This window comes from Scyliorhinus canicula, chromosome 17 (assembly GCF_902713615.1).
Source record: "Scyliorhinus canicula chromosome 17, sScyCan1.1, whole genome shotgun sequence".
NCBI lineage: Eukaryota > Metazoa > Chordata > Chondrichthyes > Carcharhiniformes > Scyliorhinidae > Scyliorhinus > Scyliorhinus canicula.
Window position 1 is genome coordinate 94,614,966 of NC_052162.1, and position 13,533 is coordinate 94,628,498.

General features: G+C 43.2%; 1 protein-coding gene and 1 pseudogene across 2 annotated transcripts in view; both read left to right on the forward strand.

The window, feature by feature from the left end:
* The window catches only part of wdr44 (WD repeat domain 44), a 93,967-nt gene that overhangs the window by 12,491 nt on the left and 67,943 nt on the right, over positions 1-13,533 (forward strand). For both annotated transcript variants that reach the window (XM_038774570.1, XM_038774569.1), the window contains exons 2-3: positions 1,235-1,265; positions 13,057-13,131. In XM_038774570.1, the coding sequence (XP_038630498.1) occupies positions 1,235-1,265; positions 13,057-13,131 (106 nt within the window). The remainder of the gene's footprint in view (positions 1-1,234; positions 1,266-13,056; positions 13,132-13,533) is intronic.
* LOC119952516 lies at positions 299-396 on the forward strand (annotated as a pseudogene).

The following is a 13,533-nucleotide window of genomic DNA, read 5'->3' on the forward strand; positions in this document are numbered from 1 at the left end:
ATATTGGCGCTATATTACGAAACCCTTGAGACAAAGATACCGAGAACAAAAGCATAATTTCAAGTTAAAACTGCAATTGTAAGGAAAGTGGACTTGGCTGGATGACTGGTTCATGATGTGGAGTGAAGGCAACAGTGCAGCTTCAATTCCCATACCAGCTGAGGTTACCCTGAGTACTTTGCTTGAGGTGTGGTGTGACCCTCTGGTTAAATCACCACCAGTCAGCGCTCTCTCTCTCTCAAAGAAGAGCAGCCTATGGTCCTCTGAGTCTGTGGTGACTTTCATTTCATGCTTTTTAGTGCTCGCACATATACTAAAATTGGAGCGATACAGAGGGGATGAGCATGGCCCCTGCGCAAGGATGGCACGCAAATTCGTGAAGTGTTCCATATTTCTTTCTTTGGGGTCGGTGAACTCAGTTGGCTGGCCGGCTGAATCGACGCCGACAGCACAGGTTCAATTCCTATATCAGCCAAGGTTATTCATGAAGGCCCCACCTTCTCGACCTCGCATGCGGTGCAGTGACCCTCAGGTTAAATCGCCACCAGTCAGCTCTCTCTCCAAGGGGAAAGCAGCCCGTGGAACTCGGGGACTATGGGAATTGCAAGTTCAGGCTGACTGTCAGGAGGTGTCAAAAACCGAAGACCAAAAATTTAAACCCTTAAAAAAAAAAATCAGTTGAATGCTCTGGTGGCAAATGTCAGTTAAATGGACTGACCTACCTCATTCTTCAGGTGACCTTGTCTGAAGTGGATCATTTTCTCTGTGAACAAGGCTGACATGAATGGTCTGTTGTAAGTAATCACTGAAGATCCTGTCAATTTCACTACATGTGACTTGTGTACCTTCTACTCACCGGAACTGAACTGAAGCACAATTTGAGTCCGCGTATTGATTGATGTTCATCCTGAAATCATTTTGCAGGTCCTACTTTGTAAACTTTCAATAATTCCACTGTTGTTTAATTTGTGAAATTAATGGGCTATTTGCGAACCATTCTCCTCAACTTCACAAGTAACAGCTTCAATTTCACTTGACATGCGTGATTCAACTGATCTGGCTATAGCTCTTCCAATGCTGCGCGAAGTCAAAAAATTATTTCTTTACCAAAAATATTCTGCCTGCTTTGTAGTTTCTGAGTGATATAATGGTGCTAGTTGCCATGGGCTATTATGTTAAAATATCTCTTGCCAATTACCCTGAAAGAATAACATGTGTCTCTTTTACCTTCTAGATCACCAACAAAGATCATTACCTCCTCAAAGGTAGGCACTGTAGATCTACAAAATACAGCAATGTTGGTGGGAGGATTATAGTTCCAGTACCCATCCATGTTCTACTAATCTGGGTGTTGGGGGGTGGAGGGAAAAGAAAATCTAATCCATATCAGAGTTAACGTGTAGTTCTACATTGCTGCCAAATTCAGCTTTGTCCCAAGTGCAGTGTCTGTTGGTGTCTGATGGGGAAAACTACTTGCTGACAGCAAATTGTAGTTTAAGCAGACAGAAAATTGTAGTTTAAGCACAGAGGCTTGGTAATGTAGATGATCCTACACATGAAACCTGACCTGAGATTAATAGTACAGTTTCGCTGAAAACGTGCTGGATTGGTTTGCTTTATTGGATTCCTGCCTTGTATGTGCGTGCTGCAGACCAGGAGCTGAGCAAATAATCAATGCTAACAGTTAATTGTCATGCTGAGGGAGCGCTGCATTGTTAGTTGTGCTATTCTTGCAGTGTTGTACTTGTGTTCACCTTTGGTCTCCTTACTTGAGAAAGGACGTACTGGCACTGGAGGGTGTGCAGAGGAGATTCACGAGGTTAATCCCAGAGCTGAATGGGTTGGATTACGAGGAGAGGTTGAGTAGACTGGGACTGTACTCGTTGGAATTTAGAAGGATGAGTGCTGATCTTATAGAAACATTTAAAATTATGAAGGGAATAGATAGGATAGATGCAGGCAGGTTGTTTCCACTGGCTGGTGAAAGCAGAACTAGGGGGCATAGCCTCAAAATAAGGAGAAGTAGATTTAGGACTGAGTTTAGGAGGAACTTCTTCACCCAAAGGGTTGTGAATCTATGGAATTCCTTGCCCAGTGATGCAGTAGAGGTTCTTTCATTAAATGTTTTGAAGATAAAGATAGACAGTTCAGACCTTTCAGTTTCCACTATACTCACCTCTGCCCCCTGATTCTCCTGGAGTTTTGGTATCTCACTCGTATCTTCAACCGTGAAGATTCATGCAAAGGAACTATTCAGTTCCTCTGCCATTTCTTTGTTTCCTATTACTACTCCAGCCACGTTTCCAGTGGTCGCAATGGCTATTCTTGCCTCTTTCTTACCTTTTTATGTATTGAAAAAAACTCTTGCTATCCTCTTTTATGTTACTAGCTAGCTCACACTCCTGTTTCATCTACCCGCCCCCCCCCCCCCTTGCTTTTTTAGTTGTCCTCTGCTCGCTTTTAAAGACATCCCAATCCCAACACAAAATACTAGTGTTTTGTGTTTAAACAAAGGAGATTACAATGGGATGAGAGAAGAACTAGCTAAGGTAGACTGGGAGCCAAGACTTTATGGTGGAACAGTGGGGAACCTTCCAAGCGATTTTTCACAGTGCTCAGCAAAGGTTTATACCAACAAAAAGGAAGGACGGTAGAAAGAGGGAAAATCGACCGTGGATATCTAAGGAAATAAGGGAGAGTATCAAATTGAAGGAAAAAGCATATAAAGTGGCAAAGATTGGTGGGAGACTAGAGGACTGGGAAATCTTTAGGGGGCAACAGAAAGCTACTAAAAAAGCTATAAAGAAGAGTAAGATAGAGTATGAGAGTAAACTTGCTCAGAATATAAAAACAGACAGTAAAAGTTTTTACAAATATATAAAACAAAAAAGAGTGGCTAAGGTAAATATTGGTCCTTTAGAGGATGAGAAGGGAGTTTTAATAATGGGAGATGAGGAAATGGCTGAGGAACTGAACAGGTTTTTGGGTCGGTCTTCACAGTGGAAGACACAAATAAAATGCCAGCGACTGATAGAAATGAGGCTATGGCAGGTGAGGACCTTGAGAGGATTTTTATCACTAAGGAGGTAGTGATGGGCAAGATAATGGGGCTAAAGATAGACAAGTCTCCTGGCCCTGATGGAATGCATCCCAGAGTGCTAAAAGAAATGGCTAGGGAAATTGCAGATGCACTAATGATGATTTATCAAAATTCGCGAGACTCTGGGGTGGTCCCAGTGGATTGGAAATTAGCAAACGTGACACCACTGTTTAAAAAAGGAGGTAGGCAGAGAGCAGGAAATTATAGGCCAGTGAGCTTAACTTGGGTAGTAGGGAAGATGCCGGAATCTACAATCAAGGAAGAAATAACGAGACATCTGGATAGAAATTGTCCCATTGGACAGACGCAGCATGGGTTCATAAAGGGCAGGTCATGCCTAGCTAATTTAGTGGAATTTTTTGAGGACATTACCAGTGCAGTAGATAATGGGGAGCCAATGGATGTGGTATATCTGGATTTCCAGAAAGCCTTTGACAAGGTGCCACACAAAAGGTTGCTGCATAAGATAAAGATGCATGGCATTAAGGGTAAAGTAGTAGCATGGAGAGAGAATTGGTTAATTAATAGAAAGCAAAGAGTGGGGATTAATGGGTGTTTCTCTGGTTGGCAATCAGTAGCTAGTGGTGTCCCTCAGGGATCTGTGTTGGGCCCACAATTGTTCACAATTTACATAGATGATTTGGAATTGGGGACCAAGGGCAATGTGTCCAAGTTTGCAGACGACACTAAGATGAGTGGTAAAGCGAAAAGTGCAGAGGATACTGGAAGTCTGCGGAGGGATTTGGATAGGTTAAGTGAATGGGCTAGGGTCTGGCAGATGGAATACAATGTTGACAAATGTGAGGTTATCCATTTTGGTAGGAATAACAGCAAACGGGATTATTATTTAAACGATAAAATATTAAAGCATGCCGCTGTGCAGAGACCTGGGTGTGCTAGTGCATGAGTCACAGAAAGTTGATTTACAGGTGCAACAGGTGATTAAGAAGGCAAATGGAATTTTGTCCTTCATTGCTAGAGGGATGGAGTTTAAGACTAGGAAGGTTATATTGCAATTGTATACGGTGTTAGAGAGGCCACACCTGGAGTATTGTATTCAGTTTTGGTCTCCTTACTTGAGAAAGGACGTACTGGCACTGGAGGGTGTGCAGAGGAGATTCACTAGGTTAATCCCAGAGCTGAAGGGTTTAGATTATGAGGAGAGTTTGAGTAGACTGGGACTGTACTCGTTGGAATTTAGAAGGATGAGGGGGGATCTTATAGAAACATTTAAAATTATGAAGGGAATAGATAGGATAGACGCGGGCAGGTTGTTTCCACTGGCGGGTGAAAGCAGAACTAGGGGACAGAGCCTCAAAATAAGGGGAAGTAGATTTAGGACTGAGTTTAGGAGGAACTTCTTCACACAAAGAGTTGTGAATCTATGGAAGTCCAAGCCCAGTAAAGCAGTTGAGGCTCCTTCATTACATGTTTTTAAGGTAAAGATAGATAGTTTTTTGAAGAATAAAGGGATTAAGGGTTATGGTGTTCGGGCCGGAAAGTGGAGCTGAGTCCACAAAAGATCAGCCATGATCTCATTGAATGGCGGAGCAGGCTCGAGGTGCCAGGTGGCCTAATCCTGCTCCTAGTTCTATGTTCTATGTAATCCTTGACTTCCCACTAATCCTCGCCACTTTTCTGCTTTTTCTTTTGCTTTTATTCTGTCCTTGACTTCCCTCGTCAGCCATGGATGCACTGCTCTGAGCATGTTTCCTCTTTCTTGGGATGAATTTCTGTTGCGCCTCCCGAGTAACCCCCAAAAACTCCTGCCATTGCTGTTCCACTGTCTTCCCTGCTGGGTACCCTTTCCGATCAAGTCTGGCCAGCTCCTCCCTCATGTCTTTGTAGTTATCTTTATTCAATTGTAATGTATCTGATTCCAGCTTTTCCCCATCAAACTGCAGGGTAAAATCTATCATATTGTGGTCACTGCCACTTAAGGGTTCCTGCACCTTAAGTTCCCTAAACAAGTCTGTCTCATTACACATCACCAAATCCAGAATTACCTGTTCCCTGGGGGGTGGTCTCTGTCACAGGCTGCTCCAAAAAACATCTCTTAGATCTTCCGCAAATTCCTTTTCTTGGGATCCACCACCAACCTGATTTTCCTAGTCCACCTGCATTTTGAAGTCCCCCATGATTATTGTAATATTGCCTTTATGTGCCCTTTCTGTCTCCTGATTTATTTTCTTTCCCACATCTTGACTACTGCGAGGGGGTCAGTACATAACTCCCATCAGCTCTTCTCCTTTACGATTCCTCAACTCTGCCCACACAGATTCTGTGCCTATACCACTTCTTGCTAGCGAATTTATTAATAATAATCTTTATCATTGTCACAGGTAGGCTTAAATTAATACTGCAATGAAGTTAATGTGAAAAGCCCCTTGTCACCACATTCCGGTGCTTGTTCGGGCACACACAGGGGGAATTCAGAATGTCAAAATTCTCTAATATCACTCCTTTCTGGACTTGTGGGAAGAAACTGGAGCACCCGGAGGAAACCCACGCAGACACTGGTAGAACGTGCAGACTACATACAGACAGTGACCCAAGCCGGAAATTGAACCTGAGACCCTGGTGTTGTGAAGCCATAGTGCTAACCACTATGCTACATTCCTTATTAATAATACAACCCCGTCCTCTGCCCATCTGTCTGCCCTTTCGATAGGACATATATCCTTGGATATTTAGATCCCAACTCTGATCCACTTGCAGCCACATCTGAGTTGCTGACAACATTGTACTGGCCAATTTCATTGTGCGCAACAAGCTCATTTACCTTGTTCTGTGTACTGTGCACATTTAGGTATAATACCCTCATTCCTGCATTGACTACTTCCCTTCTCATACTTGTCACCTTTTTTGATCTGCCTGAAGTTAGATTTCTTCCACCTTCTATGCTCTCTGGTCTATTACATGTTCTGGAAACTTTACTAACCTTTCCTGAGCCCTTGGCTCCTTTAACTAGTTTAAAGTCCTTGTCATTAACCTGCAATTCTACCTCCTCCTTTAAGTTTGATTTTCTAATTCTCCATGCAACTGAACTCTCTCCCCACCCCCCTCCCTTCCACTATTTAGTTTAAAGCCCTATCTACAGCCCTAGTTATGCGATTCGCCAGGACTCTGTTCCCAGCATGATTCAGTAGAAGGCTGTCCCATTGGAACAGGTCCCCTCTTTCCCTGTACTGGTGCGAATGTCCCATGAATTCAAACCCATTACTCCCACACCAATCTTTGAGCCACACATTTACCTTCTTACTCTTGTACTCGTGATCCTGTGCCAATTAGCTTGTGACTCAGGTAGAAATCTGGGGATTAAATACCTTTTTAAATCCTAGCTGTTCAAACTCCCTTCGCAGAACCTCTGTCCTTGTTCTACCTGTGTCGTTGGTACCTACGTGGATCACGACAACTGGCCTTTCCTGTTCATAATGTTAAAGATCCCATTATGCTGTTGAAACAGGAGGCAGTTTTATTGGTGTCCTAACCAACACTCGTACTTCAACGAGTACCAAGAACATGGTTATATCTTTGTTTATGGTTTGATGGTGTTGCACAACAGCTATTACATTTGCCAACATGAAGCTTGCATTCAAAAAGACAATTCATTCTCTGAAGCACTTTGCAACATTTTTAATTTTGTCACTGGGAATTTTGAAATTACTGTTTCTCTTTTCGTTCTGCCATGGACCTTAACAATGGAAAAAGGATGTGAGCTGTTGTGTTGAGTTGACCAAATTTAGCAGTTCTTGGTATGCAGATCTGTTACGATCGAAATATTGTGCTTGTGAGAGAAATGTCACAGTCACAGATGACTGGTTCCTAAAGTGTTAAATCTACCATTTAGTACAAGGTGAAGGAGGGAAAAAGAATGTGAAATTAACTATTTTAGCATGTTGAAATTAACTATTTTAGGATGTTGATTGTTGGAATTTCAATGGCAAACTGGGGTTTCAGGGAAATATTTTTCATAAGTTTTCATCATGCACTTATTAACAAAGTGTGATGTGCGCATTAAAAGGCACACAAGCTTAATGATGACAGACCTTGCTGCATACAGTGAGGGAAAACTTGGTACTTATTTGCAATTTCATGAAGGCTGAATTAACAATCGAGCTGATGCAGCCCAACATGTTTCGACCTGCTCTTTGAAAGAATTAGCCAATTAAGCCCACTCCTCTGCAATTTCCTCTTAGCTCTGCCAGCCTCTTTTTATTCAAATATTCGTCTGATTTGCTTTTTAAAAGTTGTCATAGAATTTCCTTCCACTCGCCTTCCAGATTCCCAAACAAAAACTCGCTGAATAAATATCAACTGCAATGTTTAACCTTTTGAGAAATGTGCAAATAGATGCACGACTTGGTGCTATAATTTTTCACAGTTCTTTGACTTCTGAGTTGAATGGACTGTGAAGCCCGAGTATTTAAAATCGATTTTTGATCCGAAAGGAGAGATGATTTTTTATTTTCATGAGTTTATCTTAAATTGTTAAGATGCTAAATAAATTTCCTTTCCACCAATCCTGGATTATGTCTGAAGGATTCAGTGTCAGGATCTGAATTGGGTTGGAAGCAAAGTGGAGTGTTAATTCTAAGAATTTTTACGACAATATTGCAGCATTGCTGTGAAGCAAAGCTGTTTCACATCATTTGATGTTGTAAGTGCACTGCAATGTGTTGTATTCTGCAATGATCTGAAGCAGAGCAACCTTGAAAAAAGTTAATCTCACTATCAAAGCTAGAGCCGTCGACATTTCATTCAAAATATGATGATTGAATAATATTTGCTTGAATCTATTTAAATCAACAATATATCCATGTTACCATGAACCTCTTCAAAATAGTTTGCCTCGCAGCCATGAAAAGTCCCCTTAAGATTGAATAATGTTGGCTAATAAGTTTAATTTGCATATCACCTCATTGATTTATGGCGTAACAAACATATTCTGCTGGCTAAATGCATTTATTGACTACAACTTAGAATTCCATCATCCTGTCCCCAAAATGTGATTTTCCATGCATCACGTTTATCTTATTGCAGTAATCTTACACTCAGCCAATGCAGTTCAGGTTCCACATGCAAGAATGTTTCATTTTGAATGTATTCTTGCTCCCTCCTTTCCCATTCCCCAGAGTACGCAACATTCATAACAGTCCTAGCAATCCCAGCTTGCATGGATGATTGAAACCATTACCGGAGGTGCCGTTGCCATATGTCTTGAATGAGTTGTTTTTCTCCCTTACTGCTAAAGTGAATGTTTTGTGTCTTGCTGCGTCCATTCTATCTGTGTTTAGGAGGTGAAAATAGAACACAGTGCAGAAGGAGGCCATTCGGCCCATCGAGTCTGCACCGACCCACTTAAGCCCTCACTTCCACCCTATCCCCGTAACCCAATAACCCTTCCTAACCTTTTTTGGTCACTTCGGGCAATTTATCATGGCCAATCCACCTAACCTGCACGTCTTTGGACTGTGGGAGGAAACCGGAGCACCCGGAGGAAACCCACGCAGACACGGGGAGAACGTGCAAAGTCCGCACAGACAGTGACCCAGCGGGGAATCGAACCTGGGACCCTGGCGCTGTGAAGCCACAGTGCTATCCACTTGAGCTACCGTGCTGCCTATGTCACTAACTGTTACTCAACTTGGTGATGACCGTGGAAACAAAGTTCTTTTAAAACAAAAACAAATAATATTTCAGCTTTGGGTGGAAATTGCGCATAGAATTGTTCCCATTTCAAGGAAGGTAGTTGTTGGCGAGTCTCTGGACAAAGACAATTTGTATGTTGCTGAATGCAAAATCTGCCGCAGACCAGCATAATGGGACAGCTTTTTGAAAGAAAACTACTTGTAAAAGGATTCATTGACCAGTTGTGTTGGTGGGGCCTGCTTCTGGCGCAATATTCTTTTAACGAGGGCCTAAGATTGCAGAAAATTAAGTTACACGTTTAAAGTTGTGGAGAGGGATGGGGTAGATAGAGGTTGTGCTGGTGAGTGAAATATAGGGTGAATTACACTGGGGCGAAAGACACAATCAGACCTTCTTCATGGGCTAAAGACTAATGAGATAGACTGCTGGTGACGTTGCTAAGTGTGTCAACAGGAAGCCAGGTTGTTGTGCTTTACTTTAAAGAGTTGAGCTAAGCTAAGGTTCAAATTTTAAGTTTCCTCATATTGTATTAACTGTTAAACATGGTTTTGCTGGGGTAATTTTATTCGTATGACTTCCTGTAGTCCAACAACATTTCCTCACTGTGCAGCGTGGAGTTATCAGTCCCATAAACCTACAACTGCAATAATCACAGTTGCTCTCCAGTATGCACAGTCAGCTCCAACTTCAATCCTAGTGCTTCATCCCAGGATCCTACAAGCCTCCCCCAACAATACACAAATTATCCTTTGAGTCATGACAAGTGTGCCCTCGAGGAGGCACTTGAGAGTTGAGGAGCGGAGGTGCTCTCACAACTAACAAGGCTGATTCCTCAGTTGAAATAGCCTTCAGCAGAGGCTGCTGACAGTCAAAGGGAGTGAAATTGAATTTCACGATAGAAGCTGAAACATAGAACATTACAGCGCAGTACAGGCCCTTCGGCCCTCGATGTTGCGCCAACCTGTGAAACCACTCTACACTATTCCCTTATCACCCGCATGCTTATCCAATGACCATTTAAATACCCTTAATGTTGGCGAGTCCACCACTGTTGCAGGCAGGGCATTCCACACCCTTACTACTCTCTGAGTAAAGAACCTACCTCTGACATCTGTCCTACATCTATCTCCCCTCAATTTAAAGCTATGTCCCCTCGTGCTAGACATCGCCATCCGAGGAAAAAGGCTCTCACTGTTCACCCTATCTAATCCTCTGATCATCTTGTATGCCTTAATTAAGTCACCTCTTAACCTTCTTCTCTCTAACAAAAACAGCCTTAAGTCCCTCAGCCTTTCCTCATATGATCTTCCCTCCATACCAGGCAACATCCTGGTAAATCTCCTCTGTACCCTTTCCAATGCTTCCACGTCCTTCCTATAATGTGGCGACCAGAACTGCATGCAATACTCCAAATGCGGCTGCACCAGAGTTTTGTACTGCTGCAACATGACCTCATGGCTCTGAAACTCAATCCCTCTACCAATAAAAGCTAACACACCGTACGCCTTCTTAACAACCTTCTCAGCCTGGGTGGCAACTTTCAGGGATCTATGTACATGGACACCGAGATCTCTCTGCTCATCCACATTACCAAGAATCTTATCATTAGCCCAGTACTCTGTATTCCTGATACTCCTTCCAAAATTAATCACCTCACACTTTTCTGCATTAAACTCCATTTGCCACCTCTCAGCCCAGATCTGCAGCTTATCAATGTCCCTCTGTAAATTGCAACATCCTTCCGCACTGACCACAACTCCACCGACTTTAGTGTCATATGCAAATTTACTCACCCATCCTCCTACGCCATCCTCCAGGTCATTTATAAAAATGACAAACACCAGTGGCCCCAAAACAGATCCTTGTGGTACACCACTAGTAACTGAACTCCAGGCTGAACGTTTCCCATCAACCACCACCTTCTAACTGCGAGCCAATTTCTGATCCAAACTGCTAAATCACCCTGAATCCAATGCCTCCGTATTTTCTGCAATAGTCTACCGTGGGGAACCTTATCAAACACTTTACTGAAATACATATTTTACCCTCATCTACCTGTTTGGTCACCTTCTCAAAGAACTCTGTGAGGCACGACCTACCCTTCACAAAACCGTGTTGACTATCCCTAATCAAATTATTCCTTTCTAGATGATTATAAATCCTATCTCTTCTAAACCTTTCCAAGACTTTGCTCACTGGTCTATCGTTACCAGGGTTTCTCTACTCCCCTCTTGAACAAGGGGACAATATTTGCTATCCTCCAGTCTTCCGGCACTATTCCTGTAGACGATGACGATCAAAGCCAAAGGCTCAGCAATCTCCTCCCTAACTTCCCAGAGAATCCTAAGATAAATCCCATCCGGCCCAGGGGACTTATCTATTTTTACACTTTCCAGAATTGCTAACACCTCCTCCTTATGAACCTCAAACCCTTCTAGTCTAGTAGCCTGTATCTCAGTATTCTCCTGGACAGCAGTGTCTTTTTCCTGTGTGAATACTGACAAAAAATATTCATTTAGCACCTCTCCTATCTCCTCAGTCCACGCACAACTTCCCACTACTGTCCTTGACTGGCCCTACTCTTACCCGAGTCATTCTTTTATTCCTGACATACCGAAAGAAAGCTTTAGGGTTATCCTTGATCCTACCTGCCAAAGACTTCTCCTCGCTCTTCTTAGCTCTCTCTTTAGGTCCTTCCTCGCTAACTTGTAACTCTCGAGCGCCCTAACTGAACTTTCACATCTCATCTTTACATAAGCCTCCTTCTTCCTCTTGACAATTTATTCAACTACTTTAGTAAACCACGGTTCCCGTGCTCGACCACTTCCTCCCTGCCTGACAGGTCCATACTTATCAAGGACACGCAGTAGCTGTTCCTTGAATGAGCTCCACATTTCAATTGTGCCTATCCCCTGCAGTTTTCTTCTCCAGCCGATGCCTCCTAAGTCTTGCCTCATCGCATCATAATTGTCTTTCCCCCAGCTATAACTCGTGCCCTGCGGTATATACCTATCCCTTTCTATCGCTAAAGTAAACTTAACTGAATTGTGGTCACTATCACCAAAGTGCTCACCTACCTCCAAATCTAACACCTGTCCTGGTTCATTACCCAGTACCAAATCCAATATGGCCTCGCCTCTCGTTGGCCTATCTACATACTGTGTCAGGAAACCCTCCTGAACACATTGAACAAAAACGGACCCATCTAAAGTACTCGAACTAGAGCGTTTCCAATCAATATTTGGAAAGTTAAAGTACCCCATAACAACTACCCTGTTACTTTCGCTCCTATCCAGAATTATCTTTGCAATCCGTTCCTCTACATCTCTGGAACTTTTCGGAGGCCTATCGAAAACTCCCAACGGGGTGACCTCTCCTTTCCTGTTTCTAACCTCAGCCCATACTACCTCAGTAGACGGGTCCTCATCAATGCCCCCCCCCCCCCCCCCCCCCCCCCTCTCTTTTACCACCTTCCCTGAGCTTATTGAAATATCTAAACCCCGGAACCTGCAACAACCATTCCTGTCCCTGCTCTATCCATGTCTCCGAAATGGCCACAATATCGAAGTCCCAGGTACCAACCCATGCTGCAAGTTCCAGTTACCAACCCATGCTGCAACCCACCTTATTCCGGATGCTCCTGCCGTTGAAGTAGACACACTTTAAACCACCTTCCTGCCTGCAACCTTGAAACCTTACTCATGACCCCACTACTCTCAACCGCCTGTATACTGGAGCTACAGTTCAGGTTCCCAAACCCCTGCTGAATTAGTTTAAACCCTCCCGAAGAGCAATAGCAAATTTCCCCCCCAGGATATTGGTACCCTTCAGGCAGGGCTCTGTTCTGGAAGAGACTGATAGGACAGAGAGGCTGCAGCTGTGGTTGCTCCTGTTATGGGTCCCCACAATATTTAAAGATGACTTGAAGGCCCCTAACCCACGTGGACCAGGGGCGATCCCTGACCTCCCTGCTGGGGTGCCGGGTAATTCCCAGGAGGCCACTGCATTCGACTGTAATCTCATTAATGAGATTAAAATTAACGCAAATGAGGGTGAATGATATTCTCCCCATTTTTGGGCGTTATTATGAACTTTCCATCGGGAGTGGGCTGAGTGAATCACAATATTTGACCCTCTGCTATTCACCAGGAGAGTCCAGATCCGCGCTGGGCTCAGCATGGTAGTTGAATCACGCCCAATGTGTCATTATGTTGTAGGATGAGCAGGAAGAATTGGTATCTATTTTATAGATAAATCTCTGGAGACAGAATGGTACTTTAATTTTTTTTGTTATTCCTTAACAGGATAAAACTGACAACCGAGCACAGAAACTTGATCAAGATTTTCAATTTGATCAGAGTAATGAAGAGAAAAATGAGGTTTGTTATTTTGTCTGTAAATCATTATGGCATTTTTCCTAATTTTACAATAACCTATATGGTGTAAACTTGTATGATGAGAAGTGAACAAATATTTTACTGCATTGATGGACACAATGTATTAACCATTTGTGCTGCAGGATTTATGCGCAGGGGTTTATAAATCTTTTTGGCACTGGTCTATATTTTTTTCTTTTGCTACATTTCACAGTCTTAGTCATAGCTTGCCTGAGTGAGTGCAGCTTCAACAACACTCACCATCCAGGAGAAAGCAGCCCGCTTGATTGGCACCCCATCCACAGACATTCACTTCCTCCATCACCGACCAACAGTGGCAGCGGTGTGTACCATCTGCAAGGTGAATGGTAGGAACTGACCAAGGCTCCTTCAGCAAAACCTTCC